This window comes from Vulpes lagopus, chromosome 18, assembly GCF_018345385.1.
Source record: "Vulpes lagopus strain Blue_001 chromosome 18, ASM1834538v1, whole genome shotgun sequence".
Taxonomy (NCBI): Eukaryota; Metazoa; Chordata; class Mammalia; order Carnivora; family Canidae; genus Vulpes; species Vulpes lagopus.
In genome coordinates, this window is record NC_054841.1 from 21,234,008 (window position 1) to 21,259,958 (window position 25,951).

Consider the following 25,951-nt stretch of genomic DNA (forward strand, 5'->3'; position numbering starts at 1 on the left):
GCAAATCTGACTAAGTGAAGTTTTATAAATGCCATAAAAGAAATGTTTAAAAACCCAGAATTCACTGTATAAAACGTCAATTTGGACAATTAAGACATGATACATTTTTCAGTACTGCAAATATGATAGCCAAGAGACCGGAGTCAAAGTTTTCACTATTTACAATGCCAATTAAGTTTTTATCATCCTCAAACTTTGCAATGGGGATTTATTCAAGATCAAACGCTATCCCTCTACATCCAGCATCCTGAAGCCAAAGTCAGCATGTGTGTAAAAGTGGTATCACAAAGCCCTGACCACTTGAACACATACACCCTCTACTCTAGTCCCAGGTGACAGCTCACTTGTTGAGACAGCTTTCCAATATGACAAAATAAATCCTTTTACCCTCTATCTATGCCTATTCCAAATGGGATGGAATAGTTATTAGGCAAAATTTATACAACTAGTTGACCAAAAAATTTAACTTGTTTAGCTGGTTTTGACATCTAAGAAAGTTGGGGTGTGTGTGTGTGTGTGTGTGTGTGTGTGTGAGCCTATTTATCTGCATTCATGCCAGCATATAAAAACATTACTAAAAAATATTCATCTAAGAGCATTTTACATCAAACTTCTCCATAAAGGAAAGTTCTACCTAGAACAGAGCCCAAAGGGATACATTAAGAATTATTCCTAGAAAGTGGAAAGACAATAACCCATCAGGAATAAAAGTAGTAGTTAAGCAAATAATAATAACTTCTTAAATCCTGTAAATATTTTGACAGCGACTCAAAGATAGTCTGAGAAGAACATCTTCCCTAAGATAGAACATCTTAGGGAAAATGACTTAACCACAGATAGAAATGTCCACTTTTAAAGACTCAGGGTGGGCCAGAATCTAAGGGGCTAGTCAATTTGAACTGAAGGCATAAAATCTTTTTCCACTTCATTGTGGAGGCATTCTCAATTCATGAAAGAAGCCTTGGTATTAAGAAGCTGTATCCTGAGGCTTGGAAGAGCATCCTCTACCTTAGCACTATCCAATATGGTAGCTACTAGCCATATATGGCTACTGAACACTTGAATTGTAACTAGCATAATTATTTAAAATTTTAGTTCCTTGGGGCTACTGGGTGGCTCAGACAGTTAAGTGTCTGCTTTCAGCTCAGCTCATGATCTTGGGGTCCTGGGATCAAGCCCCACATTGGGCTTCCTGCCCCATGAGGAACCTACCTCTCCCCCTATTTCTGCCCTCCCCCTCCCCTGAGTTCTCCCTCTCAAATAAATAAAATCTTAAAAAAATTTTTTTAAATTCCTTAGTCACATATTTCAAATGCTCAATAGCCACATGTGGCAAGTGGCTACCTTGTTGGGCATTATGGATATAAAACATTTTACAGAAAGTTGTATTAGGTCGTGCTGTTTAGATCCTCTGTTCAACCATGAAAATGAAGTTGGAGACAATCGAACTCCTAACCTATTTTTAAACTGTGTAACAGGCACCATGCTAAATGTTATAGGTGTTGAAAAGAAACAAGGAGACCTAGTTTCTCCCTCAAAACACAAACCTAGTGAAAAAGACAGAACTAGTAAGCATGGAATAAATGCTAAATTGGTATGGGATGGGGTGGGATACATTGACTAATTCTGATCAACATAAGTGCTATGGGTTTGGTTGGAGTCCAAATGATCATCTTCACTTACTAAGGGGCACTGAGGCACTGGATACTTGAAAGTACAAATTTTGGCATCAGAGGGCTCTTACTTATGCTCCAGCAATATGCCCCTAACAAAGCACTAATCTCTTCATATCTTTACCTTCTCATCTATAAAAGAGAGATAACAATGCTGGTCTCCTTAAAACATAAGGTACTATGAAATTAGGATCACATGAGATTAGGGTTAAAAGTGCTTCATAGATGAATGCACTCTCTAAATTGTTATTTTCCATAACTCAAGGGTAGAAGAAGGAGAATTCGGGGGCTCCAGACTCTATTCTCCAACTGCCCAGAGGGGACCCCATCTCAGTACAGCATACAGCACATGTATTTGTGGGAAGGCGAGTCTCTGCGAGGCTAGAACTGGGTTGGTCTCCTGGAAGAATCCAGGATCTTGGTGTCTGACAGCCTAATGCAATCTAGCCTCACCAGGTCTAAGGCACTGAAAACACCACTTAACCTTCTCCATCTCACAGAGAGTAGAAAACACATGTAAAGTTACTTCCTATGCTATCAAGGGCCTACTACACAGAGGCTGCTCTAAGCTCCAAAATGGCTCTAAGCTTCATTTCCTCAGCTTCCTGGTAGGGAATTATCAGGTTAACAGCTATAAAAGTGCCCATCCTGCCCCACCAGGCTAAAAGCAACTTGAAGGCAAAGACCATGCCTTACACTGAGTCACCAGTAGTCCCTTTTCACCATTACTGTACTCGACACCATGCTAGATGTTCATTTGGATTTTCCTGTTTACTCCTTACCACAGCCAAGTTGTTTGAGCCTCAGTTTTCCTCATCTGCAAAGTTCCTACTCCAGAGAACTCTGAGAATTTAAAAAATGACAGTGTATGTAAAAATACCAGTACTGCACCGGGCACATAATTAAAGGCACAGTAAATATCAGTCTTCATCACCTCCATGTCATAGGTAAGGAAACTGAGGGTCAGAGAGGCTAAGCCGCTGGGGTCAGTGAATAGCAGAATCAGGCTTAAATTCCAGGCAGATGGCCTCTGGAGCCAACGTGTTATCAGGCATCCAACCCGGTGCCTGGCACTGAACGGGCTGAGCTCGGGGTCCGTCTGTCAGATCCTGAGCAGGGCCTGGAATCAATGAAAGATGCACGAGCCTGAGAGGCAAGGTCTAGGCAGCTCGGCCCCCGAGGCGTCCACAATGGGGGTAACTGTACCCACTTCACAGATGTGTCCGAGGACCCAGTGTGAGGATATTCAGAAAGGTCTTGGCATGGTTGACCCGCACAGAATAAAGGCTCTGCAAGGGGCAGCTACCCTCGTCCTCGTCCTCGTCCTCGTCCTCCGGATGAGAAAACCAGAAGCACAGAGATGAAGCCCCTAGCCCAGTGTCATCCGGCTAGTAGGCGGCTGAGCCAGGACTGCATCCCGGTGGGCAGTCTCACTCCAGAGTGCTCTGGTTCTCACTCCAAACGCTCAGCCGAGCCACGGGCACACAACAGCCTAGGGCCAGTGCCCTCTACGAGGCTGTCGAGATAAGAACAGTCCCAGGTGTCAGGAGTAGCGGGGGGGGCAGGGGGGGGCGGGGGGTTGGACGAGCTCGCAGTCTGGGAGCCTCACGCAAGTACCCTGAACCTTCCTGGGCCTCAGTTTCCTTCTCTGAGAAATGGGGATAACACTGCCGGCGCCCCTCAGAGGCGCAGAGGCCCGGGCTTGGAAAGCAAGAAGCTGAGGGGAGCCTCGGGAGTGGGATGGGGGGAGGGCCCAGGGGGTGTTTACCTTTGCGGAGCTCTCGGTGCCACACAGAAACGATAGGTCCCGCGTGCTTGCGGTGGTGGATGAGCCACAGCGACAGGGTCTGCACGCTCTGCTGAGAGTTGCTCAGCTCCGAGAGCTTCTTCTCCAGCGCCGACTCGGAGAAGGAGGACATGGTGGCGGCGGCGGGGCCCTGCAGGGAGCGGCCTGGGCCGCCCAGTGCGGCGGGAGGAGCGACCGCACGAGGCCCGGGCCTCACCGGACCGCCTGCGGGGCTCTTTACTGACTGACTGACGGCCAGGGGGGCGAGGAGGGGGAGGGGATGGGTCTCCGCAGTAACAGCCGCCCGCGCCGCCGCCACAAGATGGCCACCGACCTCTCACCCCGCCGCGAGCAGGGTCAAAGGGCAAGGGCCGGAGTAGCTGGGCACCGGGAGGTGTCAGAGCTACAGAAAAACGCCCCTCCAGTGGCGGCGGCCTCCCCGAACCTCGCTCAGGGCACTTCGAAAGCGACAGACCGGCAAAAAAGCGCAATCCGGCGGCCTCCGGAAGGCGCTTTGACCGCTCGCGCCCGCACGCAGGCGCAGGGAGTCTCTCCGGAACCCTTTCTCCCGCTCCCGCAGAACCTTTCTGGCGCTCTGTGGCGCGCTAGTTACACGTCACTTCCGGCGGGGCGAAGGAGGCGGGAGAGTGAGGGAAAGGCTGGAAGACGAGGTAAGGGAAGAGTGGCGGGAGCAAGAGGGAACCCAGCAACCGGGAACCCGTAGAGGGAGATCCGGTAGAGACACTCATGTCGAGGGATCAGGAATGGGTACGGGGCGGGGGGGCGCTTTCTCCCTCGTCTGGCAGGCCCCAGGCCGCAGTCGTCTCCGTACACGTCCTGCTCTCCGCCCCCCCCACCCCCAGCTTCCTTTGGTTGTGCCAAGCCACCCACGTGCACTTTTCACGCCTTGGCTCTTGCTGTTCTTTCTCCAGAGGTGACCCCCCGCCCCCCGCCTTCTCATCTGGTGCCCCCACTCAATCTCCAGGACCACCCTTTAATGTCCAGTTCTGAGCTTTACTCTGACAGCACTGCCATAAAACACACCTTTGTGCTCTTAATTTAGTTGCTTCTTTGAGGAAATTGCGTGCTGCCCTTGTGCTGCCCTTGCCCTCTGGGGGGCCCATTTGACCGTTTCTCAAATTTAAGCAATATGTTAACCTTTTTGAGAGTGGGGGCAGGGAGGTCATTGGTTCCATTGATCTCCTTCAAAACAGTATTTGAGACTATCCTCTTTACGTATTTTTAAAACGTTTTAAATTCCAAACGATCCAATCAGTAGAGAAATTTGCCTTTCCAGCTGCTGTGGGGTTGGTGGTAGGGAGTTAGGTTGTTGTACACATAACAGAGTTTTAAAAGATCCTGGTTATCGTGGAACTTACCAGTTACGGGGAAACCCTAGTTAAGAGACATTCTTCTAGTTGACTGTTTTTGCTCTCACTGCACCATATTGTAGCTCTTTGTTTAGCTCTTTCACTCCTCTTCCAGACTAGAATCATCGTGATCATATTTGTAGCCAACATAGTGAGCAATTGCTATCAGATTAGATGCTGTTTTCACACAGTAACACATTTAATCCTCACGACAGAGCTATATAAGGTAGTTATTATGTTATTCTCATTTGGCAAATTAGGAAACAAGACAGGTTAGGTTAGACCTACCCAAGATCACATAACTAAGATTAGAGGGAAAGGACTGCATCTTTTTTAGTTTTCTCATCCTGCCACCTTATTCATAGCTGATTGGGTGAATTAATATAAAAAAGGCAAATGCCCTAAAATTACACAGTCAAAATGTGGTTATAATTGTAACCTAGGGCCCCTGAGTTCAAATCTGGACCATGTTTCTATATTAAGCAGCACTATCACATACTGAACACTTACACCAAATCACTTTGTATTAAGCACATTACATATTTTGTTTTACTTGATCCTTAACAACATTTCTGTGGGATGTGGATTGTTATCACTATTTGAAAGATGAGAAAACATAAAACATAGTTGAGTAATCTGTCCGGTATCACTTGGACATAGAAAATGACAGAGCTAGGAGTCACATCAAAGTTATCTGATGTCTAATCCCAAAGTCCTCACTCCTGAGCCAGTGATTCATTTTTTCGGCAAATAATTTTTGAGCACCTATGTCTCAAGCACTATTTTAAGCAAAGCCAATCTACGTCCCCAGAAGCTGACCTTCTGCAAGAGAAGATAGATTTAATAAATATGCAAGTATAAAACAAGTCAGAAAATGGTTTCTACCTTGAATAAAAATCAAGAAGGGTAAGGAGGATGAAGAATGCATTTGTGGGAGGGTAGGAGTGTATTATATATACTGATCAAAAAAGGCCTCCCTGATAGGGTGACATTCGGTCAGAGTCCTGAAAGAAATGAGAGAACAAGCCATATCCTGTATGGTGGAATGTTGTTCCAGGCAGAAGGAAAACCAAGTGCGATTGTCAGACCATTGTTGGCATTTTTGAGGAACAGCAGGACACATGGTAAGGCGGGAGTGATGTGAACCAGAATGCTGGAAATGAGCTCAGAAAAGTAGCCAGGGACCACATGACATGGACCATATCATGTAGGGACCTGTAAACAGTAGGAAGGATTTTAGATAATACTCAAAATGAAATAAGAGTTCACTGAATGCTTTTTGAGCAAAAGAGAACCATCGTGGCTGTTAAGCAGAGAACAGCAAGACTGCAAGGATGGAAGCAGGAAGAGCAGTTCAGCAGCTGTTGTCATAACCCAGGTGAAAGGATGACTCAGAACAGGGTGGAGGTGGTGAGAGATGGTCAGATTCTGGGGATAGGAATCCGGGGATTCTGTCTTTTAGAGGAAGAACAGGATTTGCTGACAAATTATATAAGGTATAAAACAAAGATGAGTCTATATGGCCCCAAAGGTTTTAGCCCAAGCAACCATAAAGATGAGAGTTTGCATTTATTGAATTACAGAAAGAGCTGATCTGGGGAGCAAAAGCAGGAGTTTAGCTTTGTACATACCCACGTGGAAATGCCTATCCAGATAGAGGTGTCTCATAGGCAGTTGGATTTATGTATGGGTCTAGAGTTCAAGGGAGAGATCTGAGAGAGATATAAGTATGGGAGTCATAGGGAGAATAGGACCAGAAAGAAGAGAAATTCAATGACTGATTCCTCAAACACTTCAGCATTTAGAAGCCTGAAAGATAAGATGATAGAATCCTGTGATTTTTCCTTAGCCCGTTAATACGTAATTACACTGATTGATTTTCAGATATTGAGTCAGCCTTCCATCCCTAGCATACACCCTACTTTGTTATGGTGTGTAATTCTTTTTACATGCAAAGTATATCTAATAATATTTTATTTAGGATTTTTTTGCATCTATGTTCATGAAGGAAATTGGTCTGCAGTTTTTTGATTTATGTATTTGTTGGGTTTCAGGATCAGGGTAAAATAGGTTGGAAAAATTTCCTCATTTTTCTAGAATGGTGTAGTATTGGTGTTAATTCCTTAAACGGTTGATAGAAATTCCCAGTGAAACCATCTGGGCCTCTGGATTTGTTTTCTTTTTCTTTTTGAGTTTTTAAATGGCAAACGTTATAAGGTTGGTCAAATAATCTATTTCATATTGGGTGAGCTGTAGTATTTTTTGAGGAAGTCACCATTTCATTTAAGTTGTCAAATGAATATGTGTGTGAAGTTTTTGTGATATTCCTGTATCATCCTTTGATATCTCTGTCTTTCCCTCTTTCAGTCTTGCTAGAAGTTTGTTGATTTTATTGATCTTTTCAAAAAACCAGTTCTTTGTTTCATTGATTTTTCTCTATTTTCAATTTTCAATTTCATTGATTTCTGTTCTCTTTATTATTTCCTTCTTTCTGCCTGCTTTGGTTTTATTTTGCTCCTCCTTTTCCAGGTTCTTAAGGTGGGAGTTTAGATTATTGATCTGAGACCTTTTCCCTTTTTTAATGTATGTATTAACTACAATAAATTTCTCTCGCAAAAAAAAAAAAAAAATTACCCTCTCAGCATGACTGGAGTTGTGTCCCACAAATTTTGATACATTGTATTTTTACTAAATTTCATTCCTTTAGGATCCCTGGGTGGCTCAGTGGTTTGGCGCCTGCCTTTGGCCCAGGGCATGGGCCCAGGGGTCCCAGGATCGAGTCCCACGTCGGGCTTCTGTGTGGAACCTGCTTCTCCCTCTGCCTGTGTCTCTGCCTCTCTCTCTTTTCTCTGTCTCTCGTGAATAAATAAATCTTTTTAAAAAATTTCATTTGTTTCTATGTATCTTCTAGAATTTCCCTTGAGATTGCCTCTTTGATCCATGGATTATTGAGAAATATGTTGCTTAGTTTCCCAGTGTTTAGAGATTTTCCTCCTTTCTCTCTGTTACAGAGATTTCTAGTTTGATTCTATCATAGTTGGGGGACATACTATATTCTCTGTGTCATGACACAGGATGTGATTTGTCTTGATATATGCTCTGTGGGCACTTGAAAGGGTTGCCTGTTGTAGGTTGGAGTATTCTTTAAATGTTAATTAGATCCTGTAGGTAGATGTGTTGTTGAGTTCTTCTGTTATCCTTGCTGATTCTCTACCAATTTTGTCAATTGTTGACAGTAGAATGTTGAAGTCACCACCTGTACTTGGGGTGACCACCTGTACTTTCAGTTTTAATGCATTTTTGCTTCACATATTTTGTGGTTGTTTTGTATTTAGGATTTGTGTCTTGACATAATTCTTTTAGTATTGCTGTGTCTTCTTGATGGGTTGACCCTTTAATGATTATAGAATGTCCCTCTTTCTCAGGTCATTTTCTTTGCTCTGAAGTCTACCTGATGTTAATATAGCCACTCTTACTTGCCTTTGATTAATGTTTGTATATCTTTCTGTGTGTGCTTTTACTTTCAACCTACCTATGTCATATTTGAAGTGAGTTTCTTGTGGAGAGCATAGAGTCAGGTCATATTTTGTAATCTACTTTGATAATATCTGTTTTTTCATTGGTATATTGGTATATTGGTATATTTAATATGGCTATTGATATGTTAGAGCATAATCTTCCATTTTATTTTTTGTTTTCTGTTTGTTCTGTTTTTGTTTCTCTAGTTTTTTTTTTCCAGCTTTCTTATAGGTTACTTGAACATTTCTTTTTTTTTAATATATTTTTAAAATTATTAATTAATTATTTATTTATTTATTTATTTATTTATGACAGTCACAGAGGGGGGGTGGCAGAGACACAGGCAGAGGGAGAAGCAGGCTCCATGCACCGGGAGCCCGATGTGGGATTCGATCCCGGGTCTCCAGGATCGCTCCCTGGGCCAAAGGCAGGCGCTAAACCGCTGCACCACCCAGGGATCCCGTTACTTGAACATTTCTTAGAATCCCATTTTATCAATAGTGTTCCTGAATGTATCTCTTTGGAACTATTTTTTTCTTTAAGATTTTATATATTTATTCATGAGAGACAGAGAGACAGAGACATAGACAGAGGAAGAAGTAGGCTCCATGCAGAGAGTCCGATGCGGGACTCGATCCTGGGACTCCAGGATCACGGCCTGAGTCAAAGGCAGACACGCTTAACTCCTGAGCCACCCAGGTGTCCCTTTGGAACCATTATTAATGGTTCTTCTAGGTATTACGTTATTTGTATGTAACTTATCTTTACCACTACTAGTAAAGTATAGGAACCTTACTTCCCTTTATGTTTCCTTATTCTCTCCCACTTATAATTGTCATAAATATTTCCTCTACATTCACATTTAGATCCAAATCAGACAGTGATATAATTTTTGCTTCAACTGTCAAACACAATTTAGAAAACTCAAAAGAATAGGGAAAGCCTATTATATTTATATGTATCTTCACTTACCGTGTTCTTTCTTCCTCCTTGACATTTCAATATTCCTTTTTCTGATGTGTCCTTTCTGTTTAAAGGATTTCCTTCAGCCATGTTTTTAGAGCAGGCCTGCTGGTGATAAAGTCTCTTAGTTTTCCTTTATCTGAAAATGACTCCATTTCCCCTTCATTCCTGATGGACATTTTTGCTGGGTATAGAATTCTCCGTCTTAATTCTCTGTCTTACAGTTCTCCCCTCCCCCCCAAAGTTACTGTGCCACTTTCTTCTGGCATACATGGTTTGTGATGATAAATCCATTGTCATTTCAATTGTTTTTTCCCTAAAAGCAAGGTATCATTTTTCTCTGGCTGTTTTCAAGATTTTTTTGTCATTCGTTTTCTGCAGTTTAATTATGATGTGATAATTAAATAATTATCTGAAATTATATTGGTATAAATTGGTAATTGGTGTAAATTTCTTTGGGTTTATTCTGTTTGGGTTCACTAAGCTTCTTGAATGTATACATTTATGTTTCTTGCCAAATTTGGTCAGTTTTCAGCCATTATTTATTTGAGTACTTTTTCAAACTTACCCTTTTTCTCCTCTTCTTCTGGAACTCTTAGATCTTTTGTTACAGTCCTGTGGGTCCCTAAAGCTCGTTTCAGTCTTATTTTCTTTCAGTTGTTCAGATTAGGTAGTTTCTAACTACCTAATTAAGTTTTGCAGCTCATAGATTCTTTCCTGCGTCTTCTCCATTCTACTCTTAATCTCAACTACTGACCTTTTTATTATGGAATTTTTCAGTTTTAAAATTTCCATGTATTTTTTTCTTTATATCTCCTTCTTTGCTGAGGCTTTCTGTTCTTTCATTTGCTTCAAGTAAGTTCATAATTGCTTCTTGAAGCATTTTAATTATGGCTGCTTTAGTAACTTTGTCGAATAATTTCTCACATCTCTGTCATCTCAGTGTTTGGTGTATTGATTGTCTTCTTTCAGTTTGAGATCTTGCTGGTTCTTGGTATGATGAATGATTTTTGATTGGACATTTTTGCATTATGTTCTGATACTCTGGATCCTATTTAAGTCTTCTGTTTTAGCTGGCTTTCTCTGATGCCACTCTGGCAGGGGAACCAAGTACAATACAGAAGTCCAGAGTCCTCTCTCAGCCTCCTTTGACACCCAAAGGGAAGGGCTCCTCATTACTTCCTAGGAGAAGTGAGACTTCTAGCTCCCCACTTAGTATCCATTGCACTTCACTGGGGGTGGCCTCATTATTACAGGACAGTAGCCAAAGTCCTACTGTCCACTAGGCCTCCTCTGACACTACCCTGCTGGTGAGGGAAAGGAACATATGTTCTTGATGTACACCCTTTTCTAAGTTAAGAATTGCTTTTCTAAAATGTATTGCCTACCAAAAATCTTGTCTAGTAGAAGCTTTAGATACATAGTATTAGTGTAATACAAGGCACAATTTCACAACTACTCTATAGAGAACAGCTAGAAAGGAAATGAGCTTAAAGTAGTTTCAGGAAGGATTTATGGAAAGTCTCCTTGATTCCCCTCCTCCACCTTCTATTTTGTATACTCCTCTCTTGCAGGGCTAAGTCCCTCCAGTTAACTTTGTAACTCCTTTTCCTTGTCAAGAACTTAGCACAGTACATGGCACATAGTATATGCAAAGGAAACATTTCTAGGCAGAAAGAAAGATGAGTAGGAAGGTACAAAGTTTCAGATATACTAGAGGTTTAATGTTCATCCAGCTTCTTTTACTCATTTATTAAACAAACAGTGGAAACTGGCAGATACTGTACCCATTACTGGGAAAAATCACAAGTAAAGCTGCAACACTAAAAAAGTATACTGTTTGGTTGGAGAGGTGTACAAATAAACCAGTCAGTTTCACCCAGGGTAGTAGTCCTCCAGCGTACTCTGCACACTACTGCCAGATGGATACTGAGCAAGTACTTTCATCACCTGGTTCTCATTCTTCAGAAGACAGAGTTTGTGTAGAATGTATACCAGGCCTGGCTGGTCATCACGCTGACCTTGCAAACTTAAAATAGATTCATAAGCATACCTACCATCCCCCCACCCCAAAGTAGGTTTTGATTCAGTAGCTCTGGTGTGGGGCCCCGGAATCTGTGCTTATGTTGTTCCCCTTGGATTCTAATAAGCAGACTGGAGGAACCTCTGGTATGGTGGAAAGTGTGCATACAGCCTTTGAAGTCACATAGGCTTCAGGTGAATTCCAGGTCTAGCATTGCTTGCTGCGTGACCATGGGCATCACTTAGCCTCTCTGAGCCTTGTGTTACTCAGCTGATGGATGAGGAATTTTTATGTACATAAAATACCTAGTACATGCCTGGCATTTGGTGAGGTTTTCTCCAACAAATATTAATTCTCTTCCTTCTGTTCGAGAACCTATTTTGACAATTCTTATGTCGGAACTCTTGTTTTTGGAATCTGAACCCAGTCTTTTTATCCATATGCTGGTTATTCAAAGTTAGGACTTTTGGAGAAAAATCTTATCTACCAAATTTATGTTATGTTGAAGAAAATTGAAATTCATGGAAATCACACAGCTAGATGTAGAGCCAGGACTTGAATCCAGATAGCCAGATTTGTGTTCTTATTCTGTCCCTGTCTTGGAAACAGCCTAAAAGTGGCCTAGCCAAAATCTAGAGCTATGATTCCCCCTTAAGAATTAATGTAACAAAAAAAAAAAAAAAAAAAAGAATTAATGTAACAAGACCCTATCATAAAGGATGATGTCATCTACCCATAGGAATTACCCCAAGAGAAGAAGAGTATGGAAGTTTTTACCCAGATCCAATTCAGGCATAGCTGATAATAAAGCTCTAGCAATGAAAGAACCAGAATATGGCTGTTGACTCAACAAGCATTTATTGAATGCCTGCTGTGTGCCAGAAGCAATAAACAAACCTGTCAATTATCACTCTCCTAGAGCCTATATTCTAGTGAGAGGAGAGAGACAATAAACAAATAAATAGGTAGGTAATCTGGTTTGATGGATGGTGCTAAGTGCTATGGAGAAAAACTCTGAAGTCAGGGAAAGGAGATAGGGAGTGCCAGGGAGAGGAAGAGTGAGGATGGATTGCAGTTTTAAATAGGAGTGATCAGAGAAGGCTCACTCAGTGTTTATGTTTGAGCAAAGGCCTAAAAGATGAATATATGGTGGAACAGCAAGTGCAAAGGCTCAGGTAGTCAGAATGTCAGTCCTTGGTGAAGTGTGGCTTACTTGCTGTGATGGCATCTCTGTCTTGCCTCTGCATTTATTAGATGCTTTGACTTTTCTTCCTTCTTGCTTTTGCTTGTAACAGGTGTTTTACTTTGAGCAGCCTTCCTTCACGGTCCCAAAGGTAATTCCTGAATTCCAGCACAAATCCTCCTCCCTCCACGAACACTGCACAGTTGATGTTCATTCTCTTTCCAGTTGTCCTTTGGACTTCTTTCTTTTTCTCCCCTTTTCACTTCTTGATTGTATGATATAGTAAGTGCCTTGTGATCTACCATCTTATCCTTTAAGTGTCTGTAAAGTATAGTACCTTATCCTGTGCCTGTTGTCCCATTTGTCTTCACCACCTGTATGCCATGGCCCAGGGATGGTCCCTAGCCTATCCCTGTGACAAGGCAGAGAGAGGAGGGGAGGATGGGGAGAGAAGGGGCTATGGGGGGAATGGGCTCACCCATGCACTATGGTTGCAATTCTCTTCCCTTGCCTCTCCAGTGACTGCTTCCCATAAGCACAGTGTGGGTATGCTGAACTAGGAAGGGTGTAGTTGACCATCAGCAATCGGGAACTGGTTATTCAGGCTTATGTTTATTCAGTCAACTGTCTGCCACAGTTGAACTCTGGGCGGTTTTCTCTACTCAGCCAGATAATCCACTCTTTCTGAATGCCTCATCCCAGTGGGCCAGAACACCCTGGTGCTGTCAGTTACAGAAACATCAAACTTTGCAGCACCACTTTAAATAATCAGGGTTGCATTTTATAGGAATAGAAGCTAGGACTCCTAAGTCTCTAAATCTCTAAACAATTCCTTCTGTAATTGACATATTGTCACACAAGTGTGATTTCATGGCCATCCCATAAAGGTATATGATTGCCTTTTATAGTCATGTCAAAGTAGCAATTTGGTATATTCTCTTCCTTACAGAAAGCTAGTTTATATATTTCTGAGTCTATAACCTGTTCTTTTGAAGATGTCCAATTGTGGTAAATCTTCATCTGTGTAATACTCCATTTAGAGAATATACCACAATTTATCCATTTTACTGGAGGTGGGCATTCAAGTATTTTCAGGGGCAATTGTGTAGAGTGTCAATTCTTGACACACCTTTTGATATATTTATGTATGCATTTCTGTTGAGCATTTATCAAAGAGTGAAATTACTAGGTAATAGAGCATGCATATGTTCACCTTTAAAATAATAGATACTGCCAAAGAGTTTTCCAAATTAGTTGCACCAATTTACACTCCTACCAGCACTGAATGAGAGTTCTAGTTGCTTCATTTCCTTGCTAACACCTAGTATTTTCATTGTCTTTTTTCTCCCTTTTTTTTCAGCTTAGCCCTTCTGGTGGGTGTATAACAGTATTTTATTGAAGTTTTAAATTGCATTTTCCTGACTAATGATGTTTAGTGTCTTTTTTCATATGTTGATTAGCCATTTGGAAATCTCCTTTTTTGATATGTCTGTTCAAGTCCTTTCCTATGTTTTTTGCTGGGTTGTCTTCTTCCTAATGATTTATGAAAAATCTTTTATTATCAATATGAGTATTTTGTCAGATATATAGCAAACATATTTCCTTCCTTTATGGATTGTCTTTTCACTCTTAATGATGTCTTTTGATGAACAGAAGTTCTTAACTCAAATGTAATCCAATTTATCCTTTTTTTTTTTATAGTTAGCCCTTTTCTGTATCCCGTTTAAGAAATCTTTGCCTACCCCAAGATCACAAAGATGCTCTTCTCTGTTTCCTTACATTTTCTTTACATTTCACATTTAAATCCAATGTCAGATAGAATCAAGACATACATATTTTTCCATAAGGGGATAGCCAAGTGACACAGCACCTTCCATTAAAAAGACTGTTCTTTCCACCAGGTCATTTCAGCATTGCCTTTGTGAGGTATATGGATTTGTTGCATATGAAGGGTCTATTCTGTTTGTCATTCTTTATGCTAATAACACACTGACTTTACTTGTTGTACCTGTATAGTAAATCTTGAAATCAGATAGCGTAAGAACTTCTACTACGATAATTTACCAATCTAATTCCTCTTCCTTAAGATTGTCTTTGCTATTGTAGGCACTTTGCATTCCCATATCAACTTTAGAGTCATTTTGTTACTTTCTACAAAAATCCCATTGGGATTTTTTTTTAAGACTTTTTATTTATTCATGACAGACACAGAGAGAGAGGCAGAAACACAGGCAGAGAGAGGAGCAGGCTCCATGATGGGAGCTTGATGTAGGACTCGATCCCGGGACTCCAGGATCACGCCCAGGACCAAAGGCAGGCGCTCAACCGCTAAGCCACCCAGGTGTTCCCCCCATTAGGATTTTGATGACTATACCAATGGTTCTCATCCAAGGGCCATTTTTGCCCTCCATGGGGCATTTGGCAGTGTCTGGAGACATTTTTGGTTGTCACACCTGGAGGAATGCTACTGGCATCTGGGGGACAGAGGCCAAAGATGCTAATAAATATCTTACAATGCATAGGACAGCCTTCCACTAACAAATAATTATCAAACCCAAGATGTCAATGGTGCCACTGTTGAGAAAGTCTGTGTTAATGTAATCATTATTTCAGTGAGCCTTCTATCTGTCTACCATTCTATTATTTATTTTCTGTTTGACTCACAGGTTTTGCTTCTCTTTTTCTCATTTTTTACCTGTATTTAGATAAATCCAAAAATATTTATTCCATTTTTCCGCTGTCTGAATTTACTAAGTATACTTCTTTTATAATTCTTTTGGCACTTTACCCTACAAATTTCAACATGTATTCTTGATATGTTAGTCTAATATAATCATACCACCTCCTGATACTGTGAGATTCTTCGTATACATAACTCCTTTTACATCCCTTCCCATGCACCTTCTTTTTTAATAATAAATTTATGTTTTATTGGTGTTCAGTTTGCCAACATACAGAATAACACCCAGCGCTCATCCCATCAAGTGCCCCCCTCACTTGACGGGATGAGCACTGGGTGTTATTCTGTATGTTGGTAAATTGAACACCAATAAAAAATAAATTTATTAAAAAAAAAGGTGCCCCCCTCAGTGCCCGCCACCCAGTCACCCCCACCCCCCTCCCCTTCCACCACCCCTAGTTCATTTTCCAGAGTTAGGAGTCTTCCATGTTCTGTCTCCCTTTCTGATATTTCCTACCCATTTCTTCTCCCTTCCCCTCTATTCCCTTTCACTATTATTTATATTCCCCAAATGAATGAGACCATAAAATGTTTGTCCTTCTCCGATTGACTTATTTCACTCAGCATAATACTCTCCAGTTCCATCCACGTCGAAGCAAATGGTGGGTATTTGTCATTTCTTTTGTGCATTATCTTGCATTTTGGTTTTAGATCTATACTTAAACTGCAAAAGACATATTGTTTTGTACAGTTAGTATTAATTTATATCAGTATATTCCATTGTTCTTCATTACCTCCAACATAGCCGTGCTTCTATCTAGGTTCATTTTCTCTCCTTATTTTTTCCCATTACCTAATGTCAATGAGTTCACTTAGTTTTTAATCCATAAACCATCTCTTATTTCACCTTCAGGTTTGAAAGCTGGTTTCATAGGGTATAAAATGCAAGTCTGGTAGTTATTTCCTCTTAGCTTTTTTCTTTTTAGGATTTTACTTATTTATTTATAGAGACAGAGAGAGAGAGAGAGAGAGAGGCAGAGACAGAGGCAGAAGCAGGCTCCATGCAGGGAGCCCGACATGGGACTCGATCCCGGGTCTCCAGGATCACATCCTGGACTGAAGGCGGTGCTAACCCACTGAGCCACCCGGACTGCCCTCCTCTTAGCTCTTTAAAGATGTCCTTCTACTGTCTTCTGGGTTTCATCATTTCTGTGGAGAAGGACCTGTCAGTCTTTCTGCTCCATTACTTTTAAGATTTTTCTCTTTAGTTTTAGTTTACAGCAGTTTGACTGTGATATGTCTGTGTGTGTTTTTCTCTCTACCGCCAACCTGGATTTACTGAGTTTCTTGAATCGGAGGAGTTGATCTCTTTCTTGTATTTGGACATTTCCTAGTCGTTTATTTTCCAGAAGCCATGTATTTTGAGATGTCTGAAAACTGCAGGTTTGTCCCCCCTCAGCCCCACATAACCACATTTTTAAACCATTGTGGTTTCTCTTGCCTCAGTGATGGCCCTCGGCCTGGGCCATGCTGTACTCCTGAGCTAATGTCCAGAGTGGGCAAAAAAAAAAAAAAAAAAAAAAAAGCCAAAAGAAACAGCTGTTGACTGTGGGCTCACTGAACATTCAACCCTAGCTAGAGTACTCGCCCACATAGTCCTCATTGCTTCCACAACTACTAATGCTTTAAGAAATTATCTTCGTAATTTATCTGGCTTTTTCTAGTTGTTAGGAGTATTAGCCTGCCAATACCCTACCGTATCCAACTTCAAAGCAGAATAGGCACGATGTTGTTTCTGAGTGCTTGTCATGTGCCAGATGTGCTTCTAGGTTTAAGGCGTAGGATGGCCCAGTCTAAAGTAGCTAGGACAGACGGATACAAAACAATACGGTGTATGAAGTACTGTGGTAGTAGTGTGCACAGTGGTGAATGTGAAACAGGACAAAGTGGTTGAATGTGAAGAAGCACCACCTGTTTGGGAAATTGCACGTTTTGTCATTTCACATGGCTGCAGTTTCAGGTGAGATGGGTGAAGCCCTGTGAGCTGAGATTACTGAAATAGGCAGGAGCCTGATGGCGAAGGGCCTTGTGTGGTGGGCCCTCATGAATAGGTGGACTAGGGAGTGCAGTTGGAGAATTTTAAACAGAGAAGAGTGATCAGATTTTTTGTTTCAGGAAGATTACTTATATGGCAGTGTAAAATGTGGATCCAAGAAGGGTAACCACGTGAGGCCAGGGGCCATCGAGGAAACAGTTACGGTCAGTCCAATGTTAAATGGATGGTTATCACCAACAGATTTGAAAGATGTTGAAGGGGTAGAATTGATGAAATTTAAGAGAATGGTGGAATTAAAAGGGAGGTAGAAGAAAGAGAGGCTAAGCTTTTAGCCCAGGTAAGGGCCATAAATCACCAAGGGAGGCACCAAAGAGTGATCAGAGTTCAGTTTTGGATATATTGTGTGTTCCCACTTCATTAGCCCTATTGCCGTTTGTGTCATATAATCTGAGAGCATAGTTCCAGGGGGTGCAGGTTGTCTTTTTGAAACCCTTGAGATGGATAAGAGAGATGTAGAGCCCCAGACCATTGCCTTCACTCCAGCTTCAACCAGACCGTCTGATTTTATCTATCTTGTGTGCTGGGCTTCCACTTAAACATTTTACTGGAAATAAGTTTTCCACGCTAAAAGAAAAAAAAAGTTATTGTTTCCTTCCTCATTCATCTTCCCATTTTATCTTATTTCGAGTTGTTCATTTGAATGGAATCCTTTCTCAAGTATCTTCCTCGAGAGTGTGTGTGTGTGTGAGTAATGCCCTCTCTGAATCCTTGCTCTTGTTCTTGCAGTCTGACTGGTGACTATCTTGGCCATATGTAGGATTTGGGGGCCACAGTCCTTTATTTGCAGTCCATTGTCTTCTGGTGTCCATGATTGCAGATGAGAAAACTAGAGCCAGTCTTTTAAGTTATTTGTTTCTTTCTCCTGAAAGCATGTATGATTTTCCACTGTCTCTTTTAGCATACAGGAATTTTACCAGAATGTGACTAGGTGTGAGTCCTTCTGTCTTTTCAGTCTCCAGATGAATCTTTCTGCAACTCAGGGAAATGTTTCAGTTGTTTATTTGTTCTGGCTCCTCCATCTGGCCCTTTGTCTCCTTCCAGAATTCCCAGCTATTTACATGTTGGTTCTCCAAATCTCACGAGTTCCATCTCTTTGCATTTCTACTCTGAGTTTTAAAGTAGCTCTACTTGATCTTCCAAACCACTGACTGGATCTCAGTAATTAACCATCCTTTTTTTTTTTTTTTAATCCCACCAATTGAGCTTTTTTGGTGTGGAAAATTACGCCCTTAAAATTCTAAAAGGGGGGTGCCTGAGTGGCTCCGTTGGTTAAGCGTCTGCCTTCAGCTCAGGTCATGATCTCAGGGTCCTGGGATCGAGCCCTGTGTGGGGCTCCCTGCTCAGCGTGGCATCTGCTTCTCCCTCTGTCTCCTCCCTCCAGCTTATGCTCTTGCTCTCTCTCTTCACCCTAAGTAAAGAAATAAAATCTTAAAAATAAAATAAAATTCTGAAAGAGATATCATTTAACGTGTGATCAAACTTTTTTATTGTTCTTTTTATTTTTCATATTCTTATCTGTCTCCCTTAGTGGTTCTGTTAATCTCAGACACCACCTCAGAGAGTGCTCTGCTTGCTTTTCCTGCCTTTGACTGCTGGGTCCCATTCAGTGGTTTTCTTCTCCTGTTGTTCCAACTATAGTACCTTGGGCAGGGGACGGCACAGCAGCCTCTGGTGATCTGTGTGTGAGCCGGTGCCAGTGGGATGGCAATAATCCCTGGCTGAGCCTTCTGGTGTCAATAGCCTGAAATAGGGCAGTTGAGCTTCTGCCCTTCCTTAGCTTCTTGGGGAGGGGGTGTCACAGAAACCAAGAGATATCCCCCCAACAAGCCTCACAGTAACCAATACTGCCCTTCCTTGAAGGAGACCATGGGGCCCTGTGGAGCAAACTCTCTCCAGGGTTTTAGAGCCTGGCCACTGCCCTGGAGCCCTCTCCTGACCCAGAAGGAAAATCCAGCACTGGTTTTCTCTCTGGGCTAAGCAGGTCTTGTCCACATTCACCAGGCACACTTGCCTGCCAGCCCTGTGGTCCATGGGGCTCAGGAGGGTTCATTGGATTGGGGACAGGGAGAGGCATCATCTGTTCAGAAGCTCCCGCAAGTTGAGCCAAAAGAGAGAGATTGGGAGAGAGAGACAGACCTACAGACTCCACCAGACTAGACGATCTCTAACTTCCCTCCAGTGTCAACATTTTACAGTTATATGCATTTATGGTCTCCAGCTCAGTCCTCAGTACCCTTGGGCCACACTTTTATGTCTTCCCAGCATGCTTTGCTTCCCCAAAGGGAGTATTTGAAACTTTTATTTCTCTCCTCAAGCCCTCTGTTTACCCCACCACCCCCCTTCTTTTCACTGTCAGCCATGACTTTGAACTTCTCCTCACAGAGAAAAAAGACTCTCTGGTATTAAGTTGTTCAGTTCCTTAGCTCACCTATAAACCTGTCTCCTTTCACCGCCTGCCTGCTTTCCGTTTTTCCATCCTGCTGGATTCTCTTCACTCATGATGCCTGTGATAGCGTGCGCTCCTGATTTCCCCATTTCTCTGGCTACTGCCTTCTGTATTGTTCTGCTCTCTGTCTCACCCAGCTCAGGCTATTCTCCCATGTCACTGGCTGCCCGGGGGTGGGGGTGGGGGGGGTCTTCTGAGCACATCAGGTTGATCCTATCAACTCCTGCTTAAAACCTCTCCGTGGCAAGAACAGACAAAACTAATCCATGGCGATAGAAGTCAGTATAGAGGTTACCACTGGTCAGGGAAAATAGGAATTGACTGCAAAAGAGCTTAAGGGAGCCTTCTAGAGTGCTGGAAACATTCTCTGTCTTGTTTTAGGTGGTGGTCACATAGATCTCTACATCACAAAAATCCACTGAGCTGCACATTAAGACTAGTGCATTTTACTCTATGATGTTATACGTCAACTTGACAAAGATAAAACTTTCAGTGACTCTCCATTACTACCACAGGTTAAGAGCCAAACTCCTTAATCTAGCCCACGACACCTATTATTCTTCCCACAAGTCTGGCTCAAGCATTTTCTTCCTGAGAAACCTACCCTGGCTTACCCAGGCTCCTGATGCATAGGTCTTCCACACTCGCTTAGGACCATGAGCCCAGGCTCATCCCATTTCTTAGCAGACTGTGTTGTAACTGTCCATCTGTTTCCCTCACTGGCCTGGGGCCCCCTGAGAAGAGCAGCCACTTCTCTTCATTGCTTCCCTAATGCCTTGTGCGGTGGCTGGCACGTAGGCCCCCACTAAATGTCCATTGATTGATTAAATGCAAGTTCACGCGCAGCCCTGGTGGCTCAGTGGTTTAGCGCCGCCTTCAGCCCAGGGCGTGATCCTGGAGACCTGGGATTGAGTCCCACATCGGGCTCCCTACATGGAGCCTGCTTCTCCCTCTCCTTGTGTGTCTGTCTCTCTCTCTCTGTCATGGATAAATAAATAAAATCTTTTTTAAAAAAATGCAAGTTCACTTTGTATTTGCTTTGAGCTTGACCTTTACTGAAAAGTTTTTTTCTTCCAGCCCACAGGATGCTTCCTCAGTGAGAAGGAGGCTGCTGCACAATGGCAGTTTTTGATACTCCTGAGGAGGCCTTTGGTGCGTTGCGCCCAGTGTGTGTTCAGCTCACAAAGACCCAGACGGTGGAGAACGTGAAGCATCTGCAGGCACAATTACAAGCCGTGAGTGACTCCGCCCTTCAGGAGCTGCAGCAGTACATCCTCTTCCCTTTGCGATTTACGCTGAAGACACCGGGTCCCAAAAGAGAGCGCTTGATCCAGAGCGTGGTGGAATGCCTCACATTCGTCCTCTCTTCAACATGTGTGAAGGAACAAGTACTTCTCCAGGAGCTCTTTTCGGAAATCTCTGCTTGTCTATATTCACCCAAGTCCCAAAAGCCCGCAGCTGTGTCCGAGGAGTTGAAATTGGCCGTGATCCAGGGCCTCAGCACATTAATGCACTCGGCTTACGGGGACATTCTCCTGGCTTTTTATGAGCCCTCCATCCTGCCTCGTTTAGGATTTGCTGTGTCTTTACTCTTGGACCTAGCAGAACAGGAGAAATCAAAGCAAATTAAAATCGCTGCCTTAAAATGTTTACAGGTTCTACTCTTTCAGTGTGATTGTCAAGACCATCCGAGGTCCTTGGATGAGCTTGAGCAAAAGCAGCTGGGAGATTTGTTTGCTTCTTTTTTACCTGGAATTTCAATGGCACTGGCTAGGGTTATTACAGGGGACTTTAAACAAGGGCATGGCATCATTGTGTCTTCCCTAAAGACCTTCTACAAGACAGTGAGTTTCATTATGGCTGATGAACAGCTTGAAAGGATATCAAAAGTCCAACCAAAGCCTGCAGTGGAGCACAGAGTAGCAGAGCTGATGGTTCACAGGGAAGCCAAGTGGGTAAAAAACACCAGCGACAAATTAACTATCCTTATTAAAAAGATAATTGAGTGTGTTTCAGGCCACCCACACTGGAAGGTGAGGCTGGCCCTGATAGAACTGGTCGAGGCCCTTCTCCTGAAGTGCAGCCAGTCGCTGGTCGGATCAGCTGGACCCCTTCTGAAGGCTCTGGTGGGTCTAGTAAATGATGAGAGTCCTGAAGTCCAAGCCCAGTGCAGTAAAGTTCTGAGACATTTTGCAGATCAGAAAGTAGTGGTCGGCAATAGAGCCTTTGCTGACATCTTGTCAGAAAACCTGCATTCCCTTGCCACGTCTCTTCCCCGCCTCATGAGCTCCCAGGATGATCAAGGCAAATTCTCTACTCTCTCCTTGTTACTCGGTTATCTGAAACTCTTGGGCCCCAGAGTGAACTTTGTCCTCAACTCTGTGACCCATCTTCAGCGCCTTTCCAAAGCGCTTATCCAAGTTCTAGAATTAGATGTGACTGACATCAAGGTTGTTGAGGAGCGGTGCTGGAATTCTGAGCCTCTGGGTGCTTCTCCAGAGACTGCGGCTACGCAGCCACGGAGCCCAATGCAGAGGAGATACTTCCGCTTCTTCACTGATGAGAGGCTTTTCCTGCTCTTGCAGCAGGTGTGTCAGCTTCTCGGTTTTTACGGGGATGTCTATTTGCTCATCGATCACTTTATGGAGCTGTACCGCGAGTCTGTGGTTTACCGGAAGCAAGCCGCCATGATCCTGAATGAACTGGTTGCAGGGGCTGCTGGCCTGGAAGTGGAGAATCTTCATGAAAACCATATTAAAACAAGCACAGAGGAACTAAGAGAGATTGTGACATCTATACTTGAAGAATACACAAGCCAAGAAAATTGGTATTTGACCACTTGTATCGAATCTGAAGAAGTGGGAGAGGAACTAACAATGAAGCAGTCGGGCCTCCAGGCCATCACATCTGGTGCACACACCTGCCAAGTTACATCTTTTCCAGCCTTCTCAAAGCCAAGTCCCACTATTTGCTCCATGAACAGCAACATCTGGCAAATATGCATCCAGTTGGAAGGGATTGGCCGCTTTGCTTATGCACTAGGAAAAGACTTTCGTTTGCTCTTGATGACAGCCCTCTATCCAGTACTGGAGAAGGCTGGGGACCAAACCCTGCTCATCAGTCAAGCAGCTACCAGTGCCATGATGGACATTTGCCACACTTGTGGCTACTACTCTCTGCAGCACCTGATCAATCAAAATTCGGACTATTTGGTGAATGGGATCTCTTTAAATCTGCGTCATCTGTCTCTGCACCCCCATACCCCAAAAGTCTTGGAAGTCATGTTGTGGAACTCCGATGCTAGCCTGCTTCCTTTGGTGGCAGATGTGGTTCAGGATGTCTTGGCCACCCTGGACCAATTTTATGATAAGAGAGCTGCTTCCTTTGTCGGTGTTTTGCATGCCCTGCTGGCAGCATTAGGTACATTCTGAGCCTTTTTTAATGCTAATTTGGGGGAAGGCCTACTATCCTTGTTTGCCTAATCTTATTTTTTTGTGTGCAGTTATGGTTATGGTTACGCTATGGAGGACATTATTTGAATAGTTGTCAGTCCAATCCTATGTGATATGCCAGGGTTCCACTGCTTATATATATATATATATATATATATATATATATATACACACTTTTAATAATCTCTACCACAGATTGAGCGCCTGTTCTGTGTCAGGGACATAAACCCTGCAACCTAAATGTAAACATCATTTTTATTTTACAGAAAAGAACTAAGGCTCAGTGAGATCTACTTAGCCAGGGTCACACAGGTAATAAGGAATAAAACCAGGATTTATGACAGTTTTGTTCTTTTTAGTATGCCAAACTGCTTCTGACAGTACATGGAGTTTTCAATATCTGTGCTAATGGAGAACAGGAATAACAGGAAATTATTCAGACCACAGATGAGCTAGAACATTACTGTCCACTAGAACTTTCTGTGATGATGGAAATATTCTATGTATGTTCTGTCCATTACAATAGCCACTAGCTACATGTAGCTAGTGTGGCTGAGGCACTGAATTCTTTATTTTAACTTAAGTAGCCACATGTAGCTAGTGACTATCATACTGGACAGAGGTCTAGAAACTTTCTAGACCTTTAACCTTTTAATTGTATGAGGTGGTGTGAGGTTTCTCTCCTTCCTTTTGATCCTGTTGGGTGTCTATAACCATTAAAATGCAAAGTTTTGGACAATAAGAAAAAGAATCTCCTAATTAGATAGTCATTGATTGAAAAAACAAAAACAAAAATGAGCTATGTACTTGAGTCCTTTTTATCCAAAGACCATATCTCTAGTATTTATTTCAGTACTAATTGCCTCCATGGTAAGTGGAAATGTCACCGACCTCATATTTTGTCAGCCAAGAAAGCGAACATCCTGTAAGAAAGTTTGTCACAGCAAGGAGGGCGGCTGGAACAGAGACAGTTGTACCTGAGACTATTTCCAGTGTCCATTCATGCATGCATGCATTCATTCATGAATATTCATATGCTATCTATCTAAGTGTTCTTTTATTCATTCATTTAATAAAGAGTGGCTGCCATGTGTCCAACACTGTGCTAAGTAGTCAGGATATAGCAGTGAGCAGGACAAATAAACTCATGAAGCTTTCTTGCTCCTGCAAAAGAGATGACAAGTAAATCATTAAACAAGTTCATTTCAGAATCCAATAAGCACTATGAAGAAAAGAGACAACCTGATGCAAGAGAACAACAGGGCTAGGCTACTTTAAGTAGAGTGGTCAGGGAGGACTTCTCTGAGGAAGCAACACTAGAGCTGAGACCTTAAGGCTGAGAAGGGCCCCTTGGTATGTATGGAGCTGTCCTATCCTTTTTATGGTTTTTAAGAACATTCAGGCAAAAGGAAAAGGTGCAAAGATGTGGAGGGAAGAAAGAGCTTGAAGTCTTCAGATCCTGGAAGAGAGGCCATTATGGAGAGAGTGATAAGAGATAAGGCTGGCAGGCTGGGTGAGGATAAACCCCCTGCATGACCTTGTAAACCAAGGGAAGGAGCTTGGATTCTATTTTGCAACCACTTGGAAGTATATGGACTGGACTAATCGCTGGGACGTCAGCAGTGACCAAGAAGGACTAGGCCCCTGCCCTCGTGGCAGCACTGCTGAGACTGGCTGAAGGCTTATACGTAAGAGACAGTGACCAGCTTCTATGGTCCGAAGCTGGCCCAGACTTCCACCTTTAGTGCTTTGGGGAACTAGACTACATGTCTGTTTGAGATTTTAAAACCTGTATTGAGAAAAGCCCTATTAAATATATGCTCTCAGGAGATATCTCAGTTGGGGCCTTGAAAATTAGCATTGTCTTGGGCTGCTGATGTCTTCAGTCATCTCAAAAGGAACAACCCTGTGTAGCGCTTTTTTTTTTTTTAATTGAAGTGAAATAGGAGAGGTCACCACTGTAGAGGGAAAAATGAGGATGGTTAACATTGACTTGAGAGCATCCTAGGGAAAGAAGCAAAATGGAGGATAGCTTTTCTGAAAATGTTGAAATAACCCCAAATACACTTGTATTTGGAATGGTAAGCAGCACTGAGGTGGAGCTGGTAAATCATTGCGTGAATCAGAGCAGCCCTGCGTGCTGCGTTTGTTTGTCTTCAAGTTGTCTGATAGCCACTCTCTTATTTTTAATTTTATTTTGAGAGAGAGAGAAGAGGGGAGTGGTGGAGGGAGAGGGAGAGTGAATCTTAAGCAGACTCCCTGGAGACATGGGGCTCAATCTCACGACCCTAATAAGATCTCCATCTGACTGATGGCCACTCTTTTAAGATGGGAATGGAAGTGTGGTCTCAGAAAACCTCTAAGAAGCCTTCAAAGGACCCAACACATGTTTTAGGAAATGGTGTTTCACACTGTTGGCTAAAAAGCATCAGGGACCACAGCGAGGACAAGAATTATCAGTTCAGTTACTGCTGAGTACTACCTACCAGTTAGCTGATGACTCACAGCAACAAAAATAGGGTACCTGTAAAGTGAGAAAGAGTCCATGTCCCACATACCTCACCACTGAGAGATTGTGCTACAACCATATCTGTAGGACTGGTATCTTATTTTCACGGTTGTGTAGGTTCTGTTGTGTGGCTGCACACCATTTATTTAAATGCTCCTTTCTTGGTAGAGATTTTAGTTGTTTCCATTCTTCTGCCACCACACACAGACACAAATGCTGCAATAAGTATCT

At 42.7% G+C, this 25,951-nt stretch overlaps 2 protein-coding genes across 2 annotated transcripts in view; one reads left to right on the forward strand and one right to left on the reverse strand.

Annotated features, from left to right (window-relative positions):
- RPRD1B (regulation of nuclear pre-mRNA domain containing 1B) overlaps positions 1–3,973 on the reverse strand; it is a 52,517-nt gene extending 48,544 nt beyond the window's left edge. The window contains exon 1 of the mRNA XM_041732630.1: positions 3,442–3,973. Within this exon, the coding sequence (XP_041588564.1) occupies positions 3,442–3,592 (151 nt within the window). The 5' untranslated portion in view covers positions 3,593–3,973. The remainder of the gene's footprint in view (positions 1–3,441) is intronic.
- Positions 3,974–4,008: 35 nt separating this feature from the next.
- The window catches only part of TTI1 (TELO2 interacting protein 1), a 46,965-nt gene continuing 25,022 nt past the window's right edge, over positions 4,009–25,951 (forward strand). The window contains exons 1-2 of the mRNA XM_041732629.1: positions 4,009–4,130; positions 20,837–23,179. Coding sequence (XP_041588563.1) covers positions 20,878–23,179 — 2,302 coding nt within the window. The 5' untranslated portion in view covers positions 4,009–4,130; positions 20,837–20,877. The remainder of the gene's footprint in view (positions 4,131–20,836; positions 23,180–25,951) is intronic.